The sequence below is a fragment of the Perca flavescens genome, chromosome 22, assembly GCF_004354835.1.
Source record: "Perca flavescens isolate YP-PL-M2 chromosome 22, PFLA_1.0, whole genome shotgun sequence".
NCBI classification, from domain to species: Eukaryota; Metazoa; Chordata; class Actinopteri; order Perciformes; family Percidae; genus Perca; species Perca flavescens.
In genome coordinates, this window is record NC_041352.1 from 8,368,337 (window position 1) to 8,396,017 (window position 27,681).

General features: G+C 40.1%; 1 protein-coding gene across 2 annotated transcripts in view; it reads right to left on the reverse strand.

The window, feature by feature from the left end:
• Positions 1 to 4,295: 4,295 nt before the first annotated feature.
• The window catches only part of col11a1a (collagen, type XI, alpha 1a), a 101,672-nt gene continuing 78,286 nt past the window's right edge, over positions 4,296 to 27,681 (reverse strand). For both annotated transcript variants that reach the window (XM_028569215.1, XM_028569214.1), the window contains exons 45-68: positions 27,106 to 27,159; positions 26,859 to 26,912; positions 26,353 to 26,460; positions 22,144 to 22,197; positions 22,004 to 22,057; positions 21,730 to 21,783; positions 21,121 to 21,174; positions 19,348 to 19,455; positions 18,896 to 18,949; positions 18,667 to 18,720; positions 17,555 to 17,608; positions 14,713 to 14,766; positions 13,296 to 13,403; positions 12,923 to 12,976; positions 12,520 to 12,573; positions 11,620 to 11,727; positions 10,475 to 10,528; positions 10,344 to 10,379; positions 10,207 to 10,260; positions 9,839 to 10,085; positions 9,068 to 9,180; positions 8,569 to 8,637; positions 6,247 to 6,480; positions 4,296 to 5,641 (exon numbers count right to left, since the gene is read on the reverse strand). In XM_028569215.1, the coding sequence (XP_028425016.1) occupies positions 5,495 to 5,641; positions 6,247 to 6,480; positions 8,569 to 8,637; positions 9,068 to 9,180; positions 9,839 to 10,085; positions 10,207 to 10,260; positions 10,344 to 10,379; positions 10,475 to 10,528; positions 11,620 to 11,727; positions 12,520 to 12,573; positions 12,923 to 12,976; positions 13,296 to 13,403; positions 14,713 to 14,766; positions 17,555 to 17,608; positions 18,667 to 18,720; positions 18,896 to 18,949; positions 19,348 to 19,455; positions 21,121 to 21,174; positions 21,730 to 21,783; positions 22,004 to 22,057; positions 22,144 to 22,197; positions 26,353 to 26,460; positions 26,859 to 26,912; positions 27,106 to 27,159 (2,034 nt within the window). In that variant the 3' untranslated portion in view covers positions 4,296 to 5,494. The remainder of the gene's footprint in view (positions 5,642 to 6,246; positions 6,481 to 8,568; positions 8,638 to 9,067; positions 9,181 to 9,838; positions 10,086 to 10,206; positions 10,261 to 10,343; positions 10,380 to 10,474; positions 10,529 to 11,619; positions 11,728 to 12,519; positions 12,574 to 12,922; positions 12,977 to 13,295; positions 13,404 to 14,712; positions 14,767 to 17,554; positions 17,609 to 18,666; positions 18,721 to 18,895; positions 18,950 to 19,347; positions 19,456 to 21,120; positions 21,175 to 21,729; positions 21,784 to 22,003; positions 22,058 to 22,143; positions 22,198 to 26,352; positions 26,461 to 26,858; positions 26,913 to 27,105; positions 27,160 to 27,681) is intronic.

Here is a 27,681-nt window from a genome sequence, read left to right on the forward strand (position 1 = left end):
GTTGTAATCTAGCTCATTAGCGCCTCCGCTGGACTGGAGTGGTGGTGCTAGAATCAATCAGGAAATGAGCTACTAATGCCCGAATGTAACCGTGCAACCGGCCGGCCGCTCGACTCTAATGTAATCAAGCGGTGTCTTGGTTCTCGGCAAGTTTGAGTTATTAACCGAGCCTTGTTTCTGGTGCATCTTAGAGGATTGTGTTCACGGCAATTCACACATTATCGATGGGGAAGTACAGTACATCACATACAAATACACGTCATGTAATCTTGGTAGTTATGTTAAGTTAAATGTTAAAAGAAGTGAATGTTGCTACGTGGTAACTAGGCTAGGCTGTCACAGGGAGACCGCGCACCAGGCTAGAGCCCTGCAAGCCCGGCGTCGGGGCCCGACAGGCTAAGCCCATTCGGGCCGGGCTCGGGCCGTTTTTTTTTTTTTTACAGATCGGGCTCGGGTTGGACTCGGGCTTATTTTAGCTTCTCTCCTCATTGTGCCCATCTTAAGGCCGTTTTACAGTTGTGCGGAGGCTCCACGCAGAGCTCTCGCCGTAGCCTATGTAAGTGGCCTGATGTTTATACTTGTGCGCTGGTGTGTGCGTCGAGCCGTATGTGAGTGTGTGGGGAGTGTGTGGTAGAGTGAGAAGTGAGAGAGTGCCGGCGATCGGAGCGAGTAGTGACTCTAGAGTCATAGTGACAGAAACAAAGTGTCTCCCCTGTGTTTTCTGACCACAGTGGGGAATCTGTAACAGGAAAAGTTGGCCCTCTCCTTGATTTCATGTTGTTTATGGAGAAGGTGTGACGTGTGTGTGTTTGCGTGTGTAGCAGAGACTTTGGAACGCCAACGAGGTCAAAAATACGTGAATTCTAACACGTGCGTTCCATAAGAGACAGCGCGCATCAGAGAACGCGCGTCAGAGAGAGAGTATGGAAGAGAGAGCGCGTCAAAGAGCGCGCGTCAGAGAGAGCTTAAAGGGATTGATGTTGGTCTAGGGTCGGGCCGGGTTCGGGCTGAAAAAATTGCAGGCGTTGTCGGGCTGGGGTCGGGTAGGGCTTGAACACCACGGGCCAGGGCCGGGTTAGGGCTGGAGTTTTTGTCCCGTGCAGGGCTCTACACCAGGCTACTGAACGAGCCGTAAGGACCGTAACCGAGGGTACGTAACGCGAGTCTATATTCAAACGGGTGTCTAGGTTCTCGGCAAGTTTGAGTTATCAACCGATAGCAGAAGCCTTTATTTCTCGTGCATCTTAGATGATTGTGTACATACAAATTAATAGATTACATTATCGATGGATATCACATACAAATGCACGTCATGTTATCTTAGTAGTTATGTTAAGTTAAATGTTTGTTACGTGATAGGTAGGCTGTCACCAGTAGACTGTGCACCAGACTACTGAACAAGACCGTAACCGTGGCTAATGCATGAGTCTATGTAATCAAACGGGTGTCTAGGTTCTCGGCAAGTTTGAGTTATCAACCGATAGCAGAAGCCTTTATGTCTCGTGCATTTTAGAATTGTGTTCATGGAAATTCATATGCTACATTACCAAGGGGAAAGTATTAGGCCTATATCACATACAAATACACGTAATGTTGTCTTGATAGATATGTAAAGTTAAACGCGATCACCCCCCGCCGCCGAGGGCACGCGAACCGGTGACCGAATCTATTAACTCGCTAGGCCAACCAACAACCGTCCGGTTGAACCGACTCTCGTAAGTCAGCGGTTGTGATTGGTGTAAAGCCCGCCTCAGCGGTTGTGATTGCTACTCTCTTGTCTCCGATGAGTATCTAGGCTACGTTTGAAGCCCACTGGGACTGTCAGGACCCGGTGTGATCCCTCGGGTGCCAGAGGGACCCGTAATCTTCACATCCTCTGTTCCAGTGGATGGTGCAATTTGGACAGCCATACGTGGTTTTTCCAAATTTTCTGCACCACATTTCTCAGCAATTATCCGTCAGTCAAACAGTGATGTGATGATTTCTCCCATCAATTTCCTGTTAATAAAGAATGCATTTCTCCAGGTGGCACTCTTTGTCTGTTCAGTGGCTTCTTCTTCTTTCTCTATTTTTCCTAAATCTAGAATGGTAGAAAACAAAAACAAAAAACATCACTTCCTGCATGCTCACACTTATTTATATGATAATGTAGGAGATTATTACTATGATCTTGCACAACAACTCAAAACAGTTTGATTGCTTCATTTAAATAAATTGCAGGTTTTGAATATTTTAAATACCTATTAAGCATGCAAGTAATCTCCTGAGACAAACAGTATTTGTTAAAGGACTCAAATGGCAAGTTGAAAGTAACATGAGTGTAGAGCTGAATTCTTCTCTGAAGCCATTGGGAGAATGTCTTGATAGTTTTCCTTGTGTGTGCGGTTCCACATGAGTATTCTCTTTGGTCGCTTCTCTACAAAGACCCCCACTCCAAAGAAAGAAAGATAAAAAGAAAATACAAAGTCCATTTCTTTTGCTGCTTAGCGCAGACGATCAGTCAGTTGTTATTATGTGGATTTCTTTTGCACTCAAGGAGGAGAAAATAAGGTTTAGCGGTGGTCAATCCTTTGAAGTGACACAGGCCATCACTAACACTTGTTTCAAGGAGGCTCAGGATGACTGAATACTAATTAGGCCTGGAGTTGCAGTAATATATCGTATAGTAATAGAATCATAATTGGAAATACTCTGGATACTCAGGATAAATTCAATTACATTTTTAACATAAAGGGGCAGAGATGAAAACTTTACACATTTCAGGAAATTTACTTATTCAGTTTTTTTGCCAACTATGCCGAGAGTTAGATGAAAGATTGATACCACTCTCGTGTCTGTACACTATATATGAAGCTACAGCCAGCAACTGATTAGCTTAGATTAGCATAAGGCCTTGAGGAGGAAAAAGCTAGCCTGGTAGGTTAAAAACTCCACCAAACGGAACCGCTTAAGCTTGCTCACTGACACTTTATATCTCAGTATTTTAATTTGCACGAAAACTTAAGTAAATAAAACAATTCTGTGTTTGACAGGACTATTTGTTGGTTGGTAGTTGCCAGGCTAGCAGTGGAGCTTCCAGGAAGCTGTCTGAATTGTCTGGAATGTACTGTAACCCCCAGCCCCCCTGTAAAATGGTCAATTGTTGTTTCCACTTTGGAATTGTATGGTTTAAACAAACAAGATAAAATGTGTGAATTGGTGAGGTTTATAGATGCTGGTAAGCAGATTTTGTGACCTTTGGACAGAGCCAGGCTAGCTGTTAGTAAGCTGACTGCTAGCTGCTAACAGTCGATCCATACTGCCACACAAACATGAGAGTGGTATTAAGCATATTTACCAAAATGTCAAACTATTGCTTTAAGTGTTAATGTTTTGCCCTTTACCCTTAAAATGTCATTAAATGTATCCTAAAAGTGTTGACGAGCTAACGTGTTAATTAGTGAGCTTTATAGGTGCTGGTAGGCTGATGCTAAGCTAAACTTACTGCTGGCTCCGGCAACATATTTACTGTACAGATGTGAGAGTGGTGTCACATCTCTATCTAATTACCACAATATGGATTGTATGTGTGAGAACAAGGCTCCCTTCCTGTGCTTTGCTGCAGACAACACCAAGCCATACATAATGGTCGGACACAATTTCACAATTTTCTCACTCAGAAGTCGCACACACACTTCTTCTTTGTACAAACAAAACACTCACAGGTAATTCCAAGATGTTAAGGACATCCCACAAAGCTCTATAGCACAAATTGAAATTCCAACTTGGTATTAAGGTTTTTGTCATAGAAAAGAATTCACATTTGCCACACATATGCTAAGATAACTGTGCTAAAATATAGGCCTTGATTTCACTCCATCTGAATGAAAAAACATATCCAGTGGAGTTAAATGGCTTTTTGTGTGTGTGTGTGTGTGTGTGTGTGTGTGTGTCGTCCCCCAACACTTATTATGCTCATATACATATTGAAAAATATAGCTCATAGAATATGTCCATAGCTAATCCTTCTTGTGGAAATAAACAGCGAATATAGGAACATTTAAAAAACAATTGTCATTCTTCCTATGAAAAACAAAAGGAGACATTTTATTCACGTTTCCATTAATGTACTCAGAATAAAAAGGAATTATTGTAAGATGGTACTTTATTGGTTTCAAGAGAGATGGAATTGCACCAGCCCAGAGTCTCAGTTGAATTAACATATCCTTGATTTAAAGCATTTAACATGTACAGTAGGTAGATCTAAAAAGATCTCCAAAGTCATCTTACACAAACCATAGAGACATTCAGTTCACTGTTGTTTAGATTCCAGTTTTTAATATTTAAATGAACTATAAAAAGCACATTAAAACATTTTCTCATTTTAGTTACAAAAATGGGTCACCTAAAGGGCTTCTCATTGCATTCACAGAAGGATTTGAACAGTGGATGTCTAACAGTTAACGTATTTCTCTCTTTAAAAAAATCCCCACCCAAAATATATAAACTTAATTGCTTAACCAAGGTATATACAGGGCATAACATCCTTGCATCTTACAGGTTATCAAGAAAGTTTGAGGTATACAACCGAAATAAAAAGCCTGTCAGGAAACAAAACAGAAAAAAAAACAACAAATAGAATTAAATAAAGGAAAAATGAATGCCATGATTTCTTCCTACTAGCACAGGATCACAACATTAGTGGGAGATGTGTATACGTGCTGGTGTGATACTTCCAGTTGTTTCACCTACGGTCACAAGGGCAAAACAGCAAATAACCTTAAGCTTTGGACTTTCAATATATACAAAGGGAATACAGTCTAATTTAGCAATAGAGAATTGTTTGAATGCTCACTTTATTTGCTTCATGACAAATACACAGTATGTGTTGAACAAACAAATATCAGAATTATAAATTTATTTGATTGAATGATGTCTTTAACTTACACTGTATATCTTTGAACCAACATAGAAATTAAAGAGCCGGAAGCAGAATCTGATACACATGCAAGTTTTGAAAGTGGATTCAGAAATAACAGTATTGTACAAAATAATAATTACATTTTTTTTTTTTATAATTATCAAAATACACCTTCTTTCTTAGCACCTCTTTATATTTTGTGTGTGTTTTGAACAAGCACCATTGTAGTCGTTTTCATACAGCACCTGGAGTATCCAGAGAGGAGGTCTGTGTCCCCTTATGTTGCCTGACCCCCTCTCTTGGTTACCTCCGATTCACCCTCCTCTGCCACGCGTTCAAATGTCCTTCACCTTTGCTCCATAACGTGGTTAAGTCATGTGGTTCGAGCCCTACAAGGGCAACAAGTATTTTCCTGGGTTACATGTACATACATGGAAAGACATGCTTTGCTACACCATCTCTTATTCAAAACTTGCATGTGGCATAGAAAAGGGTGGGGGGCTAGAAATGGGGTTTGGTGGTACCCAAAACGTCTCAACTTGACTTTCTTTGCTGGCCCCATCAAGTCCTTTTTTTTTCTTTTTTCGTTTTTATTTAGCCAAGGAAGCAGATGGGCCCAACTTCAAACCCAAACTTCTGGTTAGGGTCTCCAAAGTCAGTCAACATGACATCGATGATTGGAACCTGATCGATTTTGGGAGTATTAATCTCCATCACAGTCTTTCCATAGCCCTTCCTCGTCTGCAATAAGAGAGACACAGACACAGAGATACAATTAGACAAGAAAAGAAAAAAAGCACACATTTTGTCACGTTTCTAACTTGGCAAAACCGTGTCTTCATGCTGATCATTAGGTCAGTCCATTCATTTCCTTCAGACCCGAACTACTGGGAAAAATTTGCTAATGTTTGTGTATGAGGAGAGATGGGCTTTTAACAATTATTAGCTGTCATCAGCTACAATCATGGCTTTCCATTCTTGTTTCACTACTAATGTGATTTCCTTACAGAAATAATAGTTCTGTTCAGTAAGTCCCAAATAAATGAGTAACTGATTCCAACTATTCAAAGCCTGACAGTTCTTAAACTTCTATTTGAAACACCACAGGACATAATGGTTCAGAAGTCATGCTCGATTTTTGTTCTTTTTTTCTTAATAGCACTAGCTAGCTAGGGTAAGTCATCCAAAAAAATCCAACTTTAAAGAGCAGCAAAATGTGCATACTGTAATTAGCTGTTTGAATTGCTCACATAAGTCAAATTAAAATACAGTAATTTTGAGTGATGCCTGTAAAAGACATCCACTCCCTGCTCATTTAGACAAACTGATCCATGGACAGGGCTTACCGCACAGCCGTCTGAAAGGGCCTTGATGTAAGGGTTATTGTCATAGGACATCTCCTCATCGTTGGCGCCCAGGAAGCGCATCGCCTTGCTGTAGCTGTCACTGGTGGCGTCGTGCCACGCCACAGACTGGTGGCAGCTGTAGGTGAAGTTTTGCCTGGCAGAGGCTGTCAGTAGTCTGAGGAAGGTCATCTGTACCATGTTTATTGAGTTTCCATCTGCGTCAACATAGGAAAGCTGTTGGTGGGCAAAAAGGAAGAAAGGTTAAAGGTTAAGAAGCAAACACTTCTACATTTTCACTGGATTTATAAAACAACTAAAATAAAATAATTAATAGAAGAGAAAGAAATTATGAAAGAAATGTGTAAGCAATATGAAGGAGTAGTCATACACAATAATAAAGCAATTTGAAGACAAAACAATAAAATAAACTGAACCAGAGATGTTTAAAATGCTTTTATAAATGATGCATATGTTAGATCTCCAATAGCCAGCTTTGTATCTTGAACATGCGGTCTCATTACTGAAACATAAAACAAGATGAAGATATTTAGACTGCCTGTTAAGAGTGTGTGAAGAACTAACACAAATTAGTGGGGAAAAAAAGAAGAAAAACTGAAGTGTTTTGGGTGCCAGGGAGAGTTTAAATATAATTTTCTGAATAAGATTAAGTCTGTAGTTTATTAATGTTGAAGGCAATGAAAATATTAAAATTTTATTTCTGTTAGAAAAGGCAGCTGATCACACAATTTCCTTTTGTACGGTGTACAGTTTCTTAAGATATGAAGAGTATGTCCTGGCCCAAATAATATTGAAGTAAGGTAGTTATGGGGGGGGGTTATAAATACCTATAACAATTAGTCATATGTTTTCCAATTGATATACAGTAACCGTCGCTGCCTCTTAACCCAAATAAATCCCAAACCACCTTTGACAAGGCTAGTGGCTGTATGGTCAAATTAACCTTAGTTGCTTTGTCACTATTACTTTAAACATTACTGAATGGGGCCACAGCACTCTCATCTAAATCAACTGCTGAGGAGCTTAAATATGGCCACCAGAAGACATGTTGCATCACAGAAAAGCCCCCTGTCAACAAATGCATATTTGCTCAAACAGTCAGGCCAGACAACTTCTGCTCCGATGGATTCTATTTTCTCGCCAAAGTCCCCATCCCAGAAGAACACTATTTCACAGCCGGCCAGAGGATTTCTACACTTACAGTACTGTAGGCATCAGTTAGTCCTATGGTACTTTAATTCCTACGTGGACAACGTTATCTATTTACCATTGTGTGTTAAGATTTTAACAGTCTATAGTTAAGATGGTTGGTCTCCATTTAAATACAGTAGAATAACAGAGTTTCTAAAAGGCTGTGAAAGGTTTGTCCAGGAAAAGCACAGAGCAAGATACATTCGTGAGTCATTGTATTTACTTTGTCTTACAGTATATATGGTAGTTTAATAGCACATGTATGTTTGTAACAATATATTTTTTGTCTCAGTTTAATACATGTCAACCTAATGAGCCTCGGCTGTCTTGAATCTAGAAAAACGAGAGGTCTACAGAACACACATGACCCTGACAATGAACCTTATCTGAATATGTGCATTAGCAGAGCCCGCAGTTTGTAACCAGGAGATGTACTGTACTGTGTATTGTTCTGTCACAGTATTTTCTCTTTGTAAATACATCAGCATGACAGCAGTCTGATGGAGCAGACAAACTTTTTTTCTTTCATTTCTGACTACAAGAAATAGAAGCCGATGAGCCGAGACCATTTCTATCTGTTCAAGGGCAGAGTGAGGACTACTGGAAAGCTAAAATACTCAGGCATTCTGCTTGAATCCTCTGTAATGTTTTATTGATGCTCTCGTCTTTATATAGAACAGTCTTAGAAATGTAATGAATTGTAATGACAGTATCTGAAAATGAGGCAATGGTTCAAAAGGAAGTAGATTATTTTACCTAAAAGCAATATTTTTCATGATGAAAGCCTACCCCCTTGCACTATAAATTCTCTCTGGTCTTGTTTTGCCTAAAGTATAGACACATTCAAACCATTAGGCAGTTTGGGATTTCTTTATGGGGAGCAACTTTGGGTCACTGCCTCACAATTTTATGGGTGGTGCTGCTATTTGAGTCTATTAGCAGCTGCTTGTCGTTTTGCAGTATCCCTGCACAGGTGCATGGGAGAATGCAGGAAAAATAGAAGAGATGGAGCAATCCATTCAGTTTAGCACTGAGTGAAGGAGTTTATGTATTTGGTATTTTTTTGCAGTAAACTGAAGGAGGTGAATGAAAGAAAAGGAAAAAGAGACTTACTATTTTCCCACGCTTAAATTCACTGAACCATGTCCCAGGGACTTCTTTGGGCCATGAAGATATTCTGACCTGTAGAAAACGAAACCAGACAGGGCATATTAATACTAGACAATATCATCTATATTTGTATATAAAAAAGGTCTATTGTATAAAGCACAGCCTGAAGGGTAGCATCGAAGTCTATCACCTGGGAGCAGAAGATAAACCTGCATGTTATTTTTAATATCTTTGAAATATCGTTTTTTACCAACTTTATAGTCAAAACATTGCATTGTATTTGCCTTTTGGTGGTTCTTGTGTTGTTTGCACAAAAGTGAAAATCAAATCTGTACAAGCTTAGCCCTGAAGCAAATCAAATGGGTTTCTTTGACAACTTCAGCCTAGTGCTGCGCTGTTTGTTGATGTGGTGGTTTAACATAATGGATTAAGATTTGATGAGAAATGATGATTAGAAACAGGCAGTTCTGAATCTCGTGGGTACAAATCCAAAGTCACTTACTCCATTAGACTTCTTATCTGGATAGATGCAGGTTTCGCCCCCGGCGGTGAAGTTACAATAGACTTTGAAGGAATCCCCAGAGCAGCCTTGGTTCGGATCAATCCAGTATTCGCCTGAGGAGAACCAAGCACAGTTCTACTACTGTCCATAAAAATGTCTTGAAGCTCCTTTTCAGAAATGAAGTGTGCTAGAATTCCTTGATCCTATGTGAAATTTTGCTTGAAAGTAGTTTACTGCTGATTTTCAAGGCTTATACAATGCTAGATAAAATGTTATTGTTATGCCTGGAGCAGGATATAATTTATGTGCAACAATTTTGACAATTTTGCTCAACAGAAGCAAAATGAGTAAGGACAACCTAAACCAATCCATGCGGCTCTAAATGACAACTTTCTGTCACTCTCATTATGCCTGTTGTTGATTGCTCTTATGGGGACTGATGAGGTGATGGGAAATGACTTCAACGGCAAATAGTAAGCACACACAAGGAAGAAAGGGAAAAGTTCTAACACTGATTAGCCCAATCTTCTCTGGGCAGTGTTCTCAATCACAGTTTGAACTAAAAAAAGTTTGTTTTTTCACTCGAGTATCAGTTTGTCAGTAAAGCAGAGAAAATGGGGAGAATCTCTAGTGTCTCAATTACCGAGGGTTATAAAGCTCTTCTCTGCTACAGCCTGACTTTGTGAATTACACTCATAAGAGGGGTGTGTTTTTATACAAACAGAACCCTTTCAGTATTACTTTACTTTTACGTCAAACACTCCTGCTTACCATCAGGGAACTCTGGGTGGCAGAGCTGCAGATCTTTGCACGTCCTGGCAGGGTTGTTTTGTGTGCCCATGGGGTATTTCATGCGTTCAATGTCCTGTTTGAGGTTGTTGAGTGAGCCGAAGATGTCCTCCATTCCCTCGCCGTAGTCCATGATGGCAGCGGCTGCGTCTGACTGCATGCCACTGGAGCGCTTGGTCTTTTTGGGTGACTGGATGGGCAGGGGCTGGATAACTTCACCTGGTGGACCCTGTAGGGTGTGGTGGGAAAACGGTTTTAGATTTCATACAAGCAAACCGACCTGAGATTGTGTACAATGCAATTTTAATTTAGCGGGAAAAGAGGGAACAGTAGTGGTCTTAAATACTCACAGGAGGACCAGGAGGACCAATTGTACCAGTGTCTCCCTTTGCACCAGCAGGACCCTGGGACACACATGAATAGACAAATGTTAACCAAGATAAATCAAACAGTGACAATGTGCCTTTAAAACACTGATAGTACTCACAGATGAACCCTTGGATCCCTTGGGACCTTGAGGACCCTGCATGAGATAGGACAGAAGTACAGAAATTTGGCAAAGTCATTCTATCATCAGTGTAGAATCTAAATGAATGAGTGAACCAGTAAAAGACTTACAGGCAGACCGGGGGGGCCTGGGGGACCAAGAGGACCGGAAGAACCACCGAGACCCTGTGATAAGATGAGATGAAAGCAGAAGTCAGATATATATTAAAGAAACCTTGTAGACTAAAGTATTATTGGGAGGCTTAAATAATGAGCGAAATGAAAAAGCTAGAAAATAATGGCACAGGACCAGGGATATGGAACAAATGCATAATGAGCCTTCTTTTGGAGTTTTTTATTAACTGAGATGAGAAGAAGACTTTATTTTAACCATCAACACTGCACTTGGTTTCTTTGAACCCAGCAATTCACAACCGTATAGCTCAATTTGGTCAGGAAATAAAAGCAAACGATATGAAGCCTATTTTCAGACCCTAAAATGGAAATGGTAAACTGAGTGAAAACTTTTTTGAAGCCCTTGTGCTCTGACAAAAGGGGACATTACGATTTCATTACGCCTAATCTCCAGATACTTAATCCAACCCATCATTTTAAATGACCAAGCCAGGGCAGTCCAAGGGCCACAGCAGGACAGAATCGCAAATGCAGTCGTCCTGCAATGTTTATTTAAAAATGGATGAAGGCTGTCATCAGTCCTTTATCGAGACTGAGCTTCAACCTTCTTTCAGTTCTTCTTACTGTTTCAGTGGAGGGCTCAGTGGTTGAAAAGAATATATTCATTTTAATGCTGTGGTTCAGAAGCAAACTCGTTTCAGTGTTTTCGACAATGCAGTTAAATATGCACAGTAGGCATCAGATACACAGAAACTGAACACAACAAAAAATATATATATACACATGTTTACAGTGTTCAGGATGCTCATTGGAAAACAGGGGGAAATAAAAACTAAATGAATTTCTATCCTCTCCAAAAACAGTGAAGGGGAGATCAAAAGTTTAAACATAATGCCTCAAAGCCATGTTAATACAGTTGTTTACATCCTTTGAGCAATATGAATGAGTAGTCCAATCCGTTAAAGCTAGAACCAACAGAAAGTTTGCTCATGGTGATTGAAGAGATGTGCAGTGCAGGGCAGTAGAGCTCTGCACTGCACTGCCTCTTTCACTGGGTTTCACTGTGGCCACGGTGGATGGGCGAGAGGTGGAGAGCAAAAGGCCCGCGGACCAAGGTGGGAATAGAGTCATCAATTACTTACACTGTCGCCCTTGCCACCGGGAGAACCCTGGGGCCCGGGCAAACCTCGGTCTCCCTTCTCTCCTTGCTCACCAGGGGGTCCGATCAGGCCAATCAAACCTGGATGACCCTGTAGGACGAAAACAAATGAGCACACACAAAGAACAGTCAGAGGAAACAGCAATGTCCTTTTGTGCTCTGAAACTTTAAAGCTATTGTATTCATGTCTGACACGGGCAAAACTGAAACAGCATTTCTTCCACAATACTGAAATGCACATGGAAGGCTGTGAAGTTTCATGACAATACAGATCCTCAGGCATTATAATATAAATGTATCTCCTGGAACAGACACACAAAAAAACTATTCACAACACTAAAAGGATGACTTTGAAATAGGCAAGCTCTAACCAGGCCCAAGGATTTTAGAGCATTAAACACGCACAACATGCAACACGGTGCCTCTATTGTGTGCTTTTAAACTGCTTTCTCTCAAGCCATCATGTCAGTGTGTGGGAGGCAATTTAGATAGAGTAATGTGTGCTGTCTGCATATCCTTTGCAGTTATATTTCACTGGCAAATTTGACAGTGGCAGCGAAGAAAAGAGCAAGATTAGAGAGATCAGAGTGATACATCACATTCAGCTGCATATTCAATCCTGTTAAGAGTTTTTCTCGTACAGCAGCTATGGCAAAAACTAATTTTGTTTCCTACATGTTAACATAAGCTCTATTATCAACGTTGCTTTGTATTTCTAAAAGATGTGTTGCTTTTCATCGATTGCAAAGTCGTGAAGGCTCTGTGCAAGTGGCGAGCAGCCTTGACTGAAGTCTGAACCTAGATCACCGTTTTCCTGTTTATCTGCCAGCCTATTTGGAACCTGGGAAATGTAATCAGCAAGAATAAAAGGGGCTACACTCACCTTTTCACCTTTAGATCCAGGGTCACCTTTCAGACCAGGAAGACCAGGAGGACCCTAAACAACAATAGCACAAGTTAAAAATCAATCAATTTCACAGAGAAAAGTTAGACAGGACCTTGTGAGGAAAACTAGCAAGACAGAAAACTTGAAGCAGGAAATGAGGTAATAGGAAGAAAGAAACATGAAAAGGGAACACAAAAAGAGGCATTAAACCATCCATGTATTACAGATATGACTCATAGGGACAGTCCAGTTTGTTTTCTTCAACCTGACTGAACCTAAAGACTGGAACTCAGAGAAAACGTATTTCCTATATCTGTCAAATGTGAAAAAATATACCTCCCAACTCCAACAAGATAAATAGTCAGAAAGAGGCAGAGAGATAGATATTACGCATACTAACCATGGGGCCAGGTGGACCATCCTGTCCTGGGGAGCCGGGCAGTCCTTGTTCACCCTGTGAAAAGCCATTCGATTGAGGTGAGCATTATAGTCTGCTGTATTTTCTCTGGCCTGCCATTGATTTGCTGTGTTCAGCACAATGATTAATAGCCCAAATAGGGGGAAAAAAAGTGTGCTGGAATAAACAAGCGAAACTAAAGTATAAGCCAAATGGATGTATTGATTATTCCATGAAGTCTTTCATCATGCCTTAGCAGTACCTTTTTATGTGCGCACACTGTGGGTGGGTGTCTGTGTTCGAGCATGCATGTCTGTTTGAGAGTGGAGCTGAATGTATCAAAGGGAAAAAAATCACTGTTTTATCTCAGACTTACGACAGGGCCAGGGATCCCACGCAGACCCTCTGGACCGGGCTTTCCTGAAGGTCCCTGGGGTCCAACCGGTCCCGTTTTTCCTGCTGGACCCTCGGCACCTGCCTCACCCTGTATGTGGATATGCAAGTGTTGTGAAAAAGCAATGTGACATAATTTAGGAATTTAAGCTTATTGTAATGTTACTGAGGAACAAAACATCAGTCAAATAAAAAAAAGCAAATGTCTGTTGTAACTGTAGCCAGGGAGGACACTCTACAGGTAAATCTAAATAACAAAAAAGTCTACATGTGCATCAACTTTTAAAATCTGCAGCACATAAAGAACACTTTATGTGTTTTTTTCTTTGGAGCCTCCCGGTACCTCAGAGTAATTTTATCAGAATTCAGCTGCAGGCTGCTTTTAGCTTTAAATTATGATCAGACAGTATGCAGTGTGTAGATCGGGTAAATGTGGACAAGTAAACAAGAGTCTGAGTTATCGGATGAGCCAAAGTGCTCCGGCTCCTCCAACTGAGGTTCAGAAAAGGCACAGCCATATACGGTGCTACATCCTGCTATGTTTTCATTTGAGGTCCATGAGAAAATTAGCCTCAAATTCAAAGTGTGCCACGGCGGACCGACTGTAATCTGAAATACATCAATATGCACAGAGACTGGACGGAGCTCATGGAAATAAGATATCAAGTTTGAGCTCCAAGGTATTTACAGATTATAGGCTTATTATAAGAAAAGTGGGCAGAACTACTTTAATAAAACTATTGTTTATTTCAGCTATCTTTTGGCAAGCACATCTTCAAGGCTGATTTCCACATATGAGAACAAGATAAAACGTGTTTCCTTAAAGGTCATTCTTCATGCAATTCTAAAAAAAAAATAGATTTGTATATAGACAGTTCATAATACTACCATAGTATAGTGTATGGGAAATTTACTTTACATCCATACTCATGTAACCAGATTAGCTGAGAAGAGCAGTATGCGTTTGTCGTAAATGTGATTTATATGAAGCATGCACCAGCTGGTGGTAACAGAGCAGGCAGCAGATCATAAGTATAGATTTAGACTCTGATGAAACCAGGAGCTTGGTGTGGAACAAGTGCAAACTCAGAGAAGCTTCATTTGGGCTCTGATTCTGACTAAAAAGGGAAAAACATAATTACTCTGAATACCTGAGGGCTAGACTCCTTTTGTCGGTCTTGAAATTAAGCCACAGCACAATGCAAGAAACAAGTGCATCTTAGTTTTACTCAAATAGGCTGCATCCATACAATTCCATTTAATCTAGGATGGAAATTACTTTTTGTGTTTTTGTGCTTTTAATTTAAGAGGGGGAACACTGTGGGTACGGGTAATGGGGAGGCAGTACAGGGACTTGCTGAGACGACTCTACTGTGTGAAGGATGAATTGATTTTGTTACCTTAGCGCCCTTCTCTCCTTGTCTGCCCTCTGCACCAGCAGCCCCCGGAGGTCCCTGAGGAGGATGACAGTTTTAACATTTCAACACAGCATCAGCACACACTAACTGTACAACAAGACTGAACCATCAAAGTGAATGCTCATCAGTGACCTCTCACAGTATTTCAGAGGCTAACATCATTAAGCAAAAATTATTATGCATCTGTTTGTATGCTGGCTAATCTTTTTTTACATTATGTACTATGTTGTTGTCATGTATGCTGCATACATGCTTTAGTCTTAAACCAGGAAGGATCCTCACCACCAGTTTTTCTTCAGTACACCTTGCCAGCATCTTGGCATTTCAGTTTACTTTTATAAATATTGTATTCATGCCTGTGACATATTCTACAGATGGCTTTAGACATTGAAACTGTAGTGATATGTGTCAAGTATCTAATGTTGCTGGTATGATGTCAATATGACTATCACCAGATCATTGTCACTGTCTATTTTTGCTGAGAATCACACCTTACACAGAAAATAGGCAGGACGCACGGCTGCAGCGCGGCTCCTGCTGTGTCTGCTCATGTGGCTGCTCTGACCCGTTAACACAGGCAGCGAAATAAAAAGCAAGATGTCTGTGGTGCACACACGCTGCTCAGATAGCTCTCCCGCACAGACAGCTGCCAGTTTTAAGCAGTTTAATGTCATTAAGATGCAAAGATACAGTAGGTTTGTTGGGAAATAATTACAGAGGTCCAGACCTCGGTGACCTCATAGCTGGCTACGGCCATGTTTCTGTCAGGAGCTCTCAAGCACACAATGATTTCTTTCAACTGCAGTGGTCCCTCTTCAAAACCCCTCTCCATACAAATTCCACTCTCATCTGGCCACCTGAAGCCTGAGGGCTATTGACTGAGAGCCTATAATGTGAGCTCGCCTCCCGTCTTGGTGCTTTCATCTTCTACTCTTCTACCTCTTACTCTTGGGGAAGAGGCAGGCTCTTGATCAGCACAAAGAGCCATTTCAATTGTAGCACGATATACAGTAGCTAGAGTCAATGTGTAGGTGTGATCTTTTTCTCAAGATCGCCAGGGCACCTTGTTGTTGGCTCTGCAGCATCAGGTGTATGAGACAAAGTATAAACTTTGTCTCATACACCTGATGCCGCAGGGCCAGTAATAATACTGTCCTTAATCTTATGAAATTGCTACTGAGAAAGGATAAAAAGGTACTAAATTAAATAGTGACCTGCACCCAAAAAAATAATTAAAGCCAGATGAAGTTAATAACTTTTCCATATTTCTCTTTTCAAGAAGCAAAGTTGAATACATTCCCAGTATTAAGGCATTAGCAAATCAGATGAAACACAATTTTCTGCTATGCTAAATTGTTCAGAATTGGGGGCTGTGCTCGATAAAAGATTTAAGAGTTGTTGCCATTTTATACAGGCAAAACGCTGAGAAGACACAAAAAGGGCCAATGCTTGCTGTGGACTTATGAATGCAAAGGAGCAACCTGTCGGGGAGCAGCAGGGATCATCTTCTGTCCCTCCTTTCCCCCTTGAGCGATTATAGACCTGTGAGTGATAAAATAGCCCTTTTCCTTACCATAATCCCTAGGCCATTTAGGTGCAGCATATGCTGATAACATGCTAAATGCTCAGAATGTAAATTTCATTGGGCACATTAGAAAAGCAATCAGCCCAGCAGGTTTAAAAATGCATGACATATTTTTTTTCCCATTGGACTGAGCCTTGGAGTCTTTCTTTGAAATGCAGTCAGTCACTTGAGATTGTGACTTTTCTTTCAAATTCAGGAGAATAGCTGCTCATATTCATGTGGACTTTGAGCTTCACATCATATTGAAAATATGTTAATGCTCCACCTCAGATTTGTGCATTCAAAAAGTAGCTTACTGGCTTTGATATTTCACTCCGTTATCTCAACCTCTTACTGTAGGATGCATGGAGAGGATCTCCTTATTAGAGTGAGAACGGACATTATAGAAGCAGAAACTTTAATTGTGTTTTACATTTACTCAGATTTGTTTTCTCAAAGTAGAGACCCAGTTCATCTAGCAAAGGCAGACAAAAATCTCATGAAGATGATCGCATCACAGTCAACACAGATGAGGTTTCATTTTATTTCATTGTTTTGTTGGTGGCCAACCCTTCTCCTCCCATAACCTCTTAAGAACTTTACCACGTCCATGGTATGCCTTTTTTTTGTTCTGACTGTCAGTCAAGCAGCCATGGATCAATAATGTGTCAGACTTGCTATATCTCTCTCGCTTTTTTCCCACTGCCAAAACAAAGTAAATTAGTTTGAAACCCACGGGTCTTTTTTCCAGCTTTTTTTTGGTAAGCCTTTTCAATTTCTTGCTAAAAAAAAAAAAAAAAAAAAAGATTCATGATTTTCACATCCTACCATTCATTTCTCAATAGGCTTTGATGCGGATTTCTTTGCAGACAGCGCAACGCCTTGACCCTTTAAATCTCCCACTTTGTTTTCCCAACTCTACTTTTAATGAATGTGAATCTCTCCTGCTGACTGCCAAGATTGAGTTGTCGAGGGGGAGTTGTTGTTGCGAAGCGAGGCAGGATTCTGGTCTGTTGGCTCAGGAGCCAGATTACAATGCCAACAGATACACACTTATTTCATCTATTTTTAAATAGGGCTACAACATTTCACACAGGTTTGTTGAGTCATGGTTTTACCACTGACTAAAACTTTGGTCACCAAGAGATTTCATATCAAAACAACTCACTCTTGCAAAGATGAAATGCCAAAAGAGGGGACCATCAAACATGCATGAATAAAATACTGTAGTCATTTTAGAGTTAATGGCCACAGACTTACTCTCTTGCCAGGTGGTCCCGGTGGGCCAGCTTCTCCTGATGGACCTGGAGGTCCCTGAGAACAAGCAAAGAGATTGGAGATGCAGGATGCTATTACAGACAATAAAACAAGTTGTATTAACAAATGAATCAGTGCTGATATGAATTTCAATGAGAGATCAGCATGCTTCACTAAAGATCTTGTTATGTCTGCCAAAAGGACAACAACACAGAGATCATATTGACATTTAGGGAATATTCAACCCCAGTAAAGTCCACAAGATTTGGGCCAAAACCCAAAGTTGGATGAGGCACTGCACTGCCTGAAATGACACGTACTGTGCTTCCTGACACACTCATCCATCTCATCCAATTATCTCGTAGTTAATTGCAAGCAATCAAACCAATTTTTTCATCATTTGCATTGGTAAATATTTGGCAGTCCTGAAAAGTGTGAGTTATTGAGCTGTTTTATCGGTTGAGTACACAGTTACATGTAAAGACGTATATCCAAAGGATATATATGTTTTCCTCTCAAAGAGCACTGAGCCACTACACAAAGTTTATCAGATTTTAATTTACCTTCTATCTTTTCCACTGTAGCATTTCGGCACGCAATCAGAGTTTATAAACATGTATTTATTCAAAATTCAAATATGTAACATTCATGGAGTAAAACGAAATAGTTTCTGTGTTTTTCTTTGGCAATGATAAAGGCTCATTTACATTTATAAATGTTAATAAGAGTTGTGATTCGTTGCGCTTTACACAGGGCCAGCACATTACTGTTTGGCTTTTATTTCTAATCAGAAGTAATGAATCTGCAAGGCAAATACGCCCATTTACCCTACACCAAAGAGTATGGAGTAAATCTAATGAATTAAAGTGTAAATTATTTACCGACTAGATGTAATTACAGCTTTTACTGCAGGCAAACTTGTGATGGACAACTATAATATAAGGTATATATATTGATTCTTATTCATACACTGTTGCAAAGTAGCCGATTGTTAAGATAATTATATTATATTATGTGCTTTTAAAGTGTCCCTCGAGTGAAGCGTATACAGTGAATCATACATACTCATGCAATCATTTGTTTTGGCCAAATACTGTGGAATGACAACAACTTACCGGCTGACCAGCCTCACCATCCTCTCCCTTCTCTCCTGATTCTCCATCAGTGCCCTGTAAAAGAGAGATGTGCTGGTTAGGTCATGTCTACCACTGAAAATATTGATCTATACTTTAACTATCATACTGTTCCATTTATGGATTTAATGATTCACAATACAAATATCTACACTATCTACTCTATATGGGCCTATATAGAGTAAATATTGCTGAAAGATTTCATACTTACAGCAACACCTGGCTCACCAGGAGGACCAGGGTCTCCAGGGAATCCAACAGGACCCTTTAAGGGAGAGAAATGACATGCATCAGTGTAGAAAAAGAAAGCTGCGGTGCTGCTGCTGAGATATCATTTCCCTGGATACAGGTATAAAGGACATGGTTAGTAATTTAGATAGTGATTTAGTCCTGTTGTACCTGGTAACAACCATTAAAGGCAATTTGATGGATTTAAGGATGATGCTGCAAATCCATGACAAAAAGCCTCACTGCATTTTATTACCATGCAGGCATAAAATATAATCTCCCTCAATAAAAAGGCTTTTTAGTTTTGAATATGTTCTAGGATGAAATGCCTGCCTCAGGGCTGGTGGGTGACATTTCCTTTAAAGCAGTACATTTGAGTCTGTTAGACTGAGACACTCTTTCCACTGCGATTTTGAGAGTGTTTGGGGGACTTACAGGGTTGCCCTTTGGACCGTCATCTCCAGGGGGTCCTTTGGCACCAGCAGGTCCAGCAGCTCCAGGGGGTCCAGCCTCTCCTTTCTCTCCTCTTTCGCCTTTAGGTCCCTATAATTGGGGGAGTTGGGGAGGACAATCATTACACCAGTACAGTTCCACAGGGAACAGCATTGTTTTAAGTCTACAATGAACTGAATGGGGGATGAAGACGGATGTGTGGACAAAGGCTGCTGAAAGAAATGTGACGTTACTGTGCCTCTACAGTCCTGGTACAGAACTTACATTCATTTTGTATGATTATATTATTATACTTTGTATAAGATTTCTTTACAAGTTTTTTATCATGAATTGTAAATTTAAAGTGCATGTGGCTAAATGCAGTGCATGTTTCATGTCAGTTTGTTTAATGTATATCTTCAATCAAATACATGATGTATGAGGATAAAAATAAGCTTTTAGCCATATTAAAATATTAAAAATCTAATTGAAACAATTGTGTTGAATATTGTACATGGTACCTTACAAAACAGTCAAATAAAAGTTAAATTAAAGTAAAGGATATTCAGCTCAATTATTAATTATTAATTCATTATTAATTATCATGGTAATTAGTTATTATTGAGTTATGATTGTCCCAGTACTATCAGTACTAAATGAAACACTTTAATGTAAAAAGACAAAAGAAGAACTGAAAGTCATTGGGTCGGGCTGGGCTTATAATGGGGACTTAAGCTGCACACTGACTTTGGAAATGTCAATGACACCAGCAGTTTGATGGGGAACTAGCAGGGGACATTATGAATGCTTTTAATCATGCTCCTCTGCCACTCCCACTGGAGATAGGCCATCTTTTCAATCTGCTGTTGTACCTCAATGATAAATGAGGTAGCAGAGCTAATAGAGCCATCAATGATGGGTGTTGGGTAAAAGTTAAAAAAGCTAATCAAATTGTGATAAATCTCTGTCTGGCAATAACACGGGCAAACATACGGATATGGTAAACATGCAATCTTTCAGAATCTTTTAAAATTCAATGTATTACTACATTTACTATAAACACTATAATACAATTAGAACAATCTAATGTAAATACATGGTATTGAAGAGGACTTAGAAAACTTTATAGTCCTTTCTTCTGCTCCATTGTAGCTATCAAAGCTTAACCCAGCAAAGTAGGTGCCTGGTGTTTTGATGCCAACTTGCTTCATGGTGGCTTCAATCATTGTTCCTTAGGACAGAAACACCAGGCGTATCCTCCTGGTAATTATGTCTTAAGAGTCTGGGAAGAGACTCAATTTGGCAGGCCTTGTGGACATGGGGTGCAAAGCACAAGAACCATGCTGAGATGAACTACCAGCCTCAATGTGAGGAGCAATTACTTTCAGTGTAATGAATACACAGTGTCACAGAAAAAAAACTTCCTGTTAAATTGGATTTTGCTCTATATTTGCCTAAAGCTATCCATTAAGCAAGTGTTTTCCTGGCGATAACCTACAAATATAAGTTGCTGATGTTGCTGATACTGTTACCTACCTTGCTGTAGCAAAAAACAAATTTGACAAACCTTGGTGGTGTGTACATTAAAGTAATGTAAAATGAGGTGAAGCTTTCTAAAAAAAAATTAGTAGAGCCCTACAAATATTCATCATTGTTATGATGCCCTGTACACAGAAACACACACAAAGTGGCACATACATACTAAAAAACATACAACATACCTGCAACACATATTCAGTTTGACAAACTAGCAAAAACAAAAATAGAGCTCCTTACCCCAGTTCCAGCCTCTCCGGGTGGTCCTGGGTTTCCAGCCTCACCTTGTTCACCCTGTGGTTAGAGAAATGTCAGTGTCTGGATGGATAAACCTTCACCCTCACACATGGAGAGCTTGCAAATTCAGATGCAGCGATTAAAAAAGGAACACCTACTCTACCAACAACAGTTACCTACGTACTAACACTTCATGATGTTATCAGTATGAGCAGAAGGCAGAGATTTAACTTAACTAAGTCTATAACTGTAGCAGATACAAGGGTTACTGTATTTCAAGTGCCCCCTTAAAGAGTTGGTAGCCCTTCATTTTTCATATTCCAGAATCATTTTAACTGCCGTGGTACAGCATTAAAATTTATAGAGCAGCCGTCTGCCAAATGGCAGTAAAAGGGACGAATCTGGTTGGAAGCATTGTAAAAGAGACATTAATAGTGTCAAGGCACTAACTCAGACAAAAGGCCTGGGCAAACAAAATGAACAGACTGAAGGTGGTAACAAAGGGGGCAGCTGGACGGTCTGGAAGGGGTGGGCCAGCAGAATTTAAGTCCTAGTGCCCAACATCATGGTGGGCAGGCAGAACAGCCTGGGGTGCCAAGTTGTGAGTCTTACCTTCTCACCCACAGATCCCATGGGGCCCACACCACCTGGAGGGCCTTGTGGACCCTGCAGCATGAAATAAAGAAAGAGATGAGTCATCATCCATCAACCTTAGGAGAGGACTCTTGATGATATCCAGGCATTGCAATGTAAGGCAGGTGAGTTAAGGCCAATACAGATGTAGGTAACTTAATGTCACAGTCTTACTTGGAACAGGTCCTTTTTTTTAAATATGCAGTTTACATAATTTGGTGAAAAACATATTGTTATCATTAACCATACGTACATCAGCTCCACTAGGACCCTGAGGACCTCTGGGACCAGGGGGACCAGGAGGGCCCTGCAGAAAAGACAAAACACAGTGTTGTTAAAGTGCATTAAAGTATTATTATAAGTGTGCGTACAAGAAGCAGATGTGTTTCTTACCATGGGGCCAACATCACCGTTCTCTCCCTTCTCACCAGGAGGTCCAGGAAGCCCCTGAGGACAGCAAAAATGAATTATATTATTAGAAAAGAAAAAAATCATGTTACAAGCACGAGGTGCTGTTGCATGAATAAGCAATGGTGTTCACAATGATTTAAATTGGTTTGTGATGTTAAATGCGTTCTCATGCGTTGATATTTAATTTTTAAACTTGATTTGCCTGCTGGAATACATTGTGGTGATGCACTGAAAAATTAAATATATCTGTCGGCCAGAACACGCATTAAAAGAATCACTTGAATCCATGTTTTAACTTTGGCCTAGTCCTATTATCTGTTCAATGAAATATTCAGTGGAAATGCTGAGCAAGGTCAAGAACAAGTATTCTACCAGGTGAACCAGAGACCTTAAAAAAACAACTAAACAACTAACTAAGAGATTTAGAAGCAGTGCATTTTAGTAATGACAGAAGAAGTCATTTTAATTCTTATCCATAGCAAATAGCAAGGTCTTTGAATGAGGTAGGAGACATGGTAGGGCAAGTATGCCGTGCATTAAAAAGTCTAACTTAGCTAGACTTTCTAAACAGCAGTTGGTAGTGATGAACTCGGTGTCAGTGATGTATCAGATAACTCCACACTTGGGTGTGAGCACAACAGGGGTTTAAGCTTCCTTATAAATACTCAATTCTGTCCCCGGCTCCGCTAACATGCAAGACAAGACTTCTCATCTGTTTGCTTTCCCATTTGTAGTCAGTGACAGTTTCATCTTCACTCAAAGGTGCAGACATAGATCCGGCTCACTCATGCATGTTAAATGAGCAGCATGGTCAAGACCTCACATGTGTGTTTGATCCCTGACATTTCTACCGGTAATTGCTGTGATTAAATTGCTGTACCCTTGTGTGTGTGTGTGTGTGTGTGTGTGTGTGTGTGTGTGTGTGTGTGTGTGTGTGTGTGTGTGTGTGTGTGTGTGTGTGTGTCCTTAATTCAGAGGCAGTTTGTCATCAGGGTAAGGTTAAGGAATGCATTCCTCTACATCTGCTTACACCATAAGATAACTCTTTGCTGACTGTTTGTATATATGTGCATTGGCCTACATCTGAGCTTATGTGTGTTCATGCCCCTGTTTCCAAGTATTTTCCATGGGTGCTAAAAAGTGTGTGTTGCTGCATGTTGATCCCTGCCGTGCTGAGAAATCTCATCTGTGTAAAGGTCTCCTCTAGTCGGAGATCATTAGCGGTGCTTCTAATTATGCAGCATGGTAAATGGGCTCGATGAGGAACTGACTATCAGAGCAGGTCAGTCCACGCAATTATTGGAATCGCGATGGGAAGTAAATTACTCCCAATTAAAAGTCCATTGAATACAATCCTGCAGAGATAGGATAGTACCTTGGAACAATGAGCAGTAGTCTACGTAATTTCATCAAGAATATGGCCCCAATCTCTGCAGTAAACTCTTAACGCGTTTAGCCTAAGGAGTTGATTACTAATAAAACAGATCATTACTAACACATAGGCTACTACGGAGGGGAGCGTCCTATCTCGTTACATTATTATCATAGTGATGCAAAACATCATTAACCCTAGTTGTTGTTATGTGTAAATTTTTTTGTATACAGCTGATCTGTTTTTTTTACCCTAATATTACTCTAAAACAGTTATATTGCACATATTTGTTACAGTGTCTTTTTACATACTTTTTATTTTAATATATCTACTCTTACTTAGTACTTTGCTTTATTGTCTATTCCCTTTTTAATATCTTTATTGTTTAATGTATGCACCTAATACACCAAGGCAAATTCCTTTTACGTGCAAACTTGCTTGGCAATAAATCAGATTCTAATTCTAATATTTCCAATCCGGCTTAAATGATGTCCTTGGATGGATGGAGTCTACCACATAACTATGAATAAAATAAAATGTTGCATATCAAAAAGCAAATTGTAGCACTGATGATAATGCCTTTTTCTGTGTGTGGAAATGGAGGATGGATGTTGCCAGTGAATGAAGGTGAGAGGTGTAATCATTGCAGGTCAAAACTCGGTCACCATACATTACACACCACAGATCCAATTAAAGAATAGGTGTTTGTGTGTGTGTGTGTGTGTGTGTGTGTGTGTGTGTGTGCGTGTGTGTGTGTATGTGTGTTTGTGTGTGTGTGTGTGTGTGTGTGCGTGTGTGTGTGTGTGTGTGTGTCTGCCTTTATTTGCAGTGTAGCATGTTGTGGGATGAATGTCACAGTGTGGCAGCCCCACACAGTTTAGACAGCTAATTTGAGCGATCCTGATTCGTACGTATGTCATCACTAGACTCGGCTACTACAGGCAGAAAAGATGAAATATTTCAATTCCATTTATGTCAGACTGTTCATGGTAATACAATATAAGAGATGTATAAGATAAAATAATAAATAAATACAGTGAGTGGTTATGCCTACTCAATACAGTAGGTCTAAAATATAAATCATAAAAAGATGACTTCCTAATTGTTTTCAATTTAGTTTGTTGTAGGCCTCTGTATTAAACTCATTGTATTTTTCTTCTTCCCACCCCTCGTGCATGCTTAATAAGCTATTCATTCCCTAGCTACGAGTTATTATTGTAGAGTATGGTATTTCAAAGCAGTTAATTGAATGGCCCCAAAAACTCTTATGCCTTCAGTAAACACGTTAAAGCAATGTTACTTAAAAAAGATTCCACAAGACTCTTATGACACATGTTCTCTGTCCCCCATAGCACAAACCTAAAGCATGGCATGTTGAATATGACCCACAATATAATACATATAAAATGAATATGAAGTGATGGCCTGCAATCAGGGTTCTGCTCTATGCTATTTCAAGTGATTCCTCACCTGAGGAGCCAATCTCTCCAGCCACACATGGCTAAACAGGAAATGGCTTTTCTTTAACATTATCTTTATGAAGCCAGGGCTGTGGCTCATAGGACTGGATATTTTCATACCACAATTGTGAGTTTCTCCTCATCCATTGTGACAGCTAGAGACCACAGATGAAGAAATGCTCTCATCTAACAAGTGAACCAGTCAATGTACAGTGGAAGCAGGTCTGAGTCACAGCAGTAGGACGTCCACCCGGCCCAATGTGTACCTCACCACCACCTTTGTGTGTCTTTATATAGAAAATAATCAGGGTGGCTGTTTTGATGTTGTCATATACTGTACTACTGATATACAGTATGTTGGACTAAATATGACAAGTACAAACAACATTTTTGTCAATTTCAATCTCTTGACAAGAAAATGCCATATCCATTATCTAATCTCATGGTCTCCTTCGGTCTTGTTTCATGTCATGACATGTCATTGTAGAAAAACTCCTGACACATGTAAAACTGCATTACCAAACCATGATGGCAGAACTTTACCTGTTGCAGACTAGGGTACGTCTTACTGTAAAGGGGCTGTACTCAACTCAGAACATTATTATAGCAGCAAAAGAATATTTGCAATGCAAAGATATAGTGGAGTAATTGCAAAGTCTCACTACCTCTGTGCGTTCTGTAATCTAAGCTTCTCTGTTCTTTGTTTTGATAATCGTTCCGGCCGCGCATGCATGTTAGTGCAAAAACAGATATTTTACGTATTTCGGTCTGTGAGAGCTGTGTGGAGGCAGCACACGTTTGTTTGTTTTTTTCAGTATTTCGAGTATAGTCCCTTTAAAAACTGAATATGGAACTGAAAGCTTTGTGAAGACGCAGCACAGAGCTGAGTCTGGGGGGACGAGGTTTTGGAGGCAGGATTGGCCTTTGTTCTGGTTTTCATTTGTCATTAATTTTTGCACATATAAATGGCACTGCCTGGCTGTACATAAGTCTGTCTTAGCATAACATGCATTTAATGCTTACCTGAAAATGTTCAAATTGCTACAGAAAATTCATTATTTACACAATGTTCATTGAGCGAGAGCCTCAATGTAACCATGGCATTGACAAAAATGCATGCGTAAGAAATGCATGTACAAAGTATTACCTCTATAATGACTCTTACCATTTATAATCATAGTTTGCTATGTAAAATGCTAACTTGTAATAGCGAGAGTTTTCCTAAACAGCTGTTTACGTGACCCATACAGGATTACTAGAAAATGACAGCCCCATATGGCTCATTGCGTAGCATTACCTTAATGACTATATGTATTTGTAGAATGTGTTTGCACGTGTACATGTGTGACTGGTACTAACCTGCAGACCGATGGGACCAGGGGGTCCAGGGAAACCTCTGGAACCTTCATCTCCTTTCTGTCCAAACATACCCTGCTGACCTCTGGGACCAGGCTCTCCATCAGCTCCCTGAGAAAACACACCCACTTTCACTGTGACATTTCCTCTCAACTTTAACATTTAATGCATGTTCATGTGTTGTTTAAGACTATGTTTATTTTTTGACAAGCTCGTAAGGCATTGTTGGCAAAGATGGTGTTGCATAATCTCAAGATGGCGCCGTGTACGGCTGCCTTGGTGTTGTGCTTATGTTTACCTTGTTCAGCCATGTGTGCGTTCAAACGTACTTGGCCATTAAAGTTGATTCTGAGGAAGCTTTTCAACTTTATGATTATAAACACCTAGTGTCTTTATCAGGAAGAATCCCCTGGCTAGTTGAATATTAAGCGTTTTACAGTCTTCTTTAGACATCACACACGTGGTCCATTACATTAGTTTCATTAGTTTTTTAGGATAGTTGTACTTACAGCAGGACCTGGGGCACCTATGGGACCTTGGAGACCAGCTGGGCCAGGAGGACCCTGAACACAAACAAGAAAAAGTTTCCACAAATGTAAAAGCACAGATGTATCATTTTGCGATTTGTAAATTAAAAAAAAACGCTCATTGTGATAATGGTGTTAGTGTGTAGTTCTGTAAGTAGGGACTCCTTCCCAACTCGTGTAAATGTGTGTGGAAATAAGAAATGAATGGACTCTGATTCCTGTAACACACCTGTTCTCCCTTGTCGGCTTTGCTTCCCTTCTGACCGGGCTCTCCAACCTCTCCCTGGGAAAGAGAAACACACACACACACAAACAATCAACTGTCTCATTTCAGCCTCGCTTCTTCTCGAAATGTCAACAGCTTATGAAAAGATCATTGAAAACCCTTGGCTGAACACAAACAGCCATTATCTGCAGCTATAAGTTTATGGATGCACAAATATGGAGATGTAAGTTTTCTACTGTCGACTTTGTTGCATTGTAAACCTCTGCAGTGACATACGTTTGGCAGCTCAATACAATGCCTGATAGTAACCTTAAGGGGCATAATGATTGCAGGAGATAAAACAAGCAACAGTATTACACTTTTACATCTCCTCTAATTGTTGGCACATTTGGTTATGAAGATGGATAGGCAACAGTGAGGGAAAGAGAGAAAGACACATTTTCTGTGCAGATGGCCTGAGTGCAAACATGGGGATGAAGATTGATTGGCAATCTGGTTCAATCCCACAACATATTGCAGTTTGGGAATGGAAAAGGAGTTGTAACTGTGCCAACAGGACGGGATTAGAGGTGGGGAGTG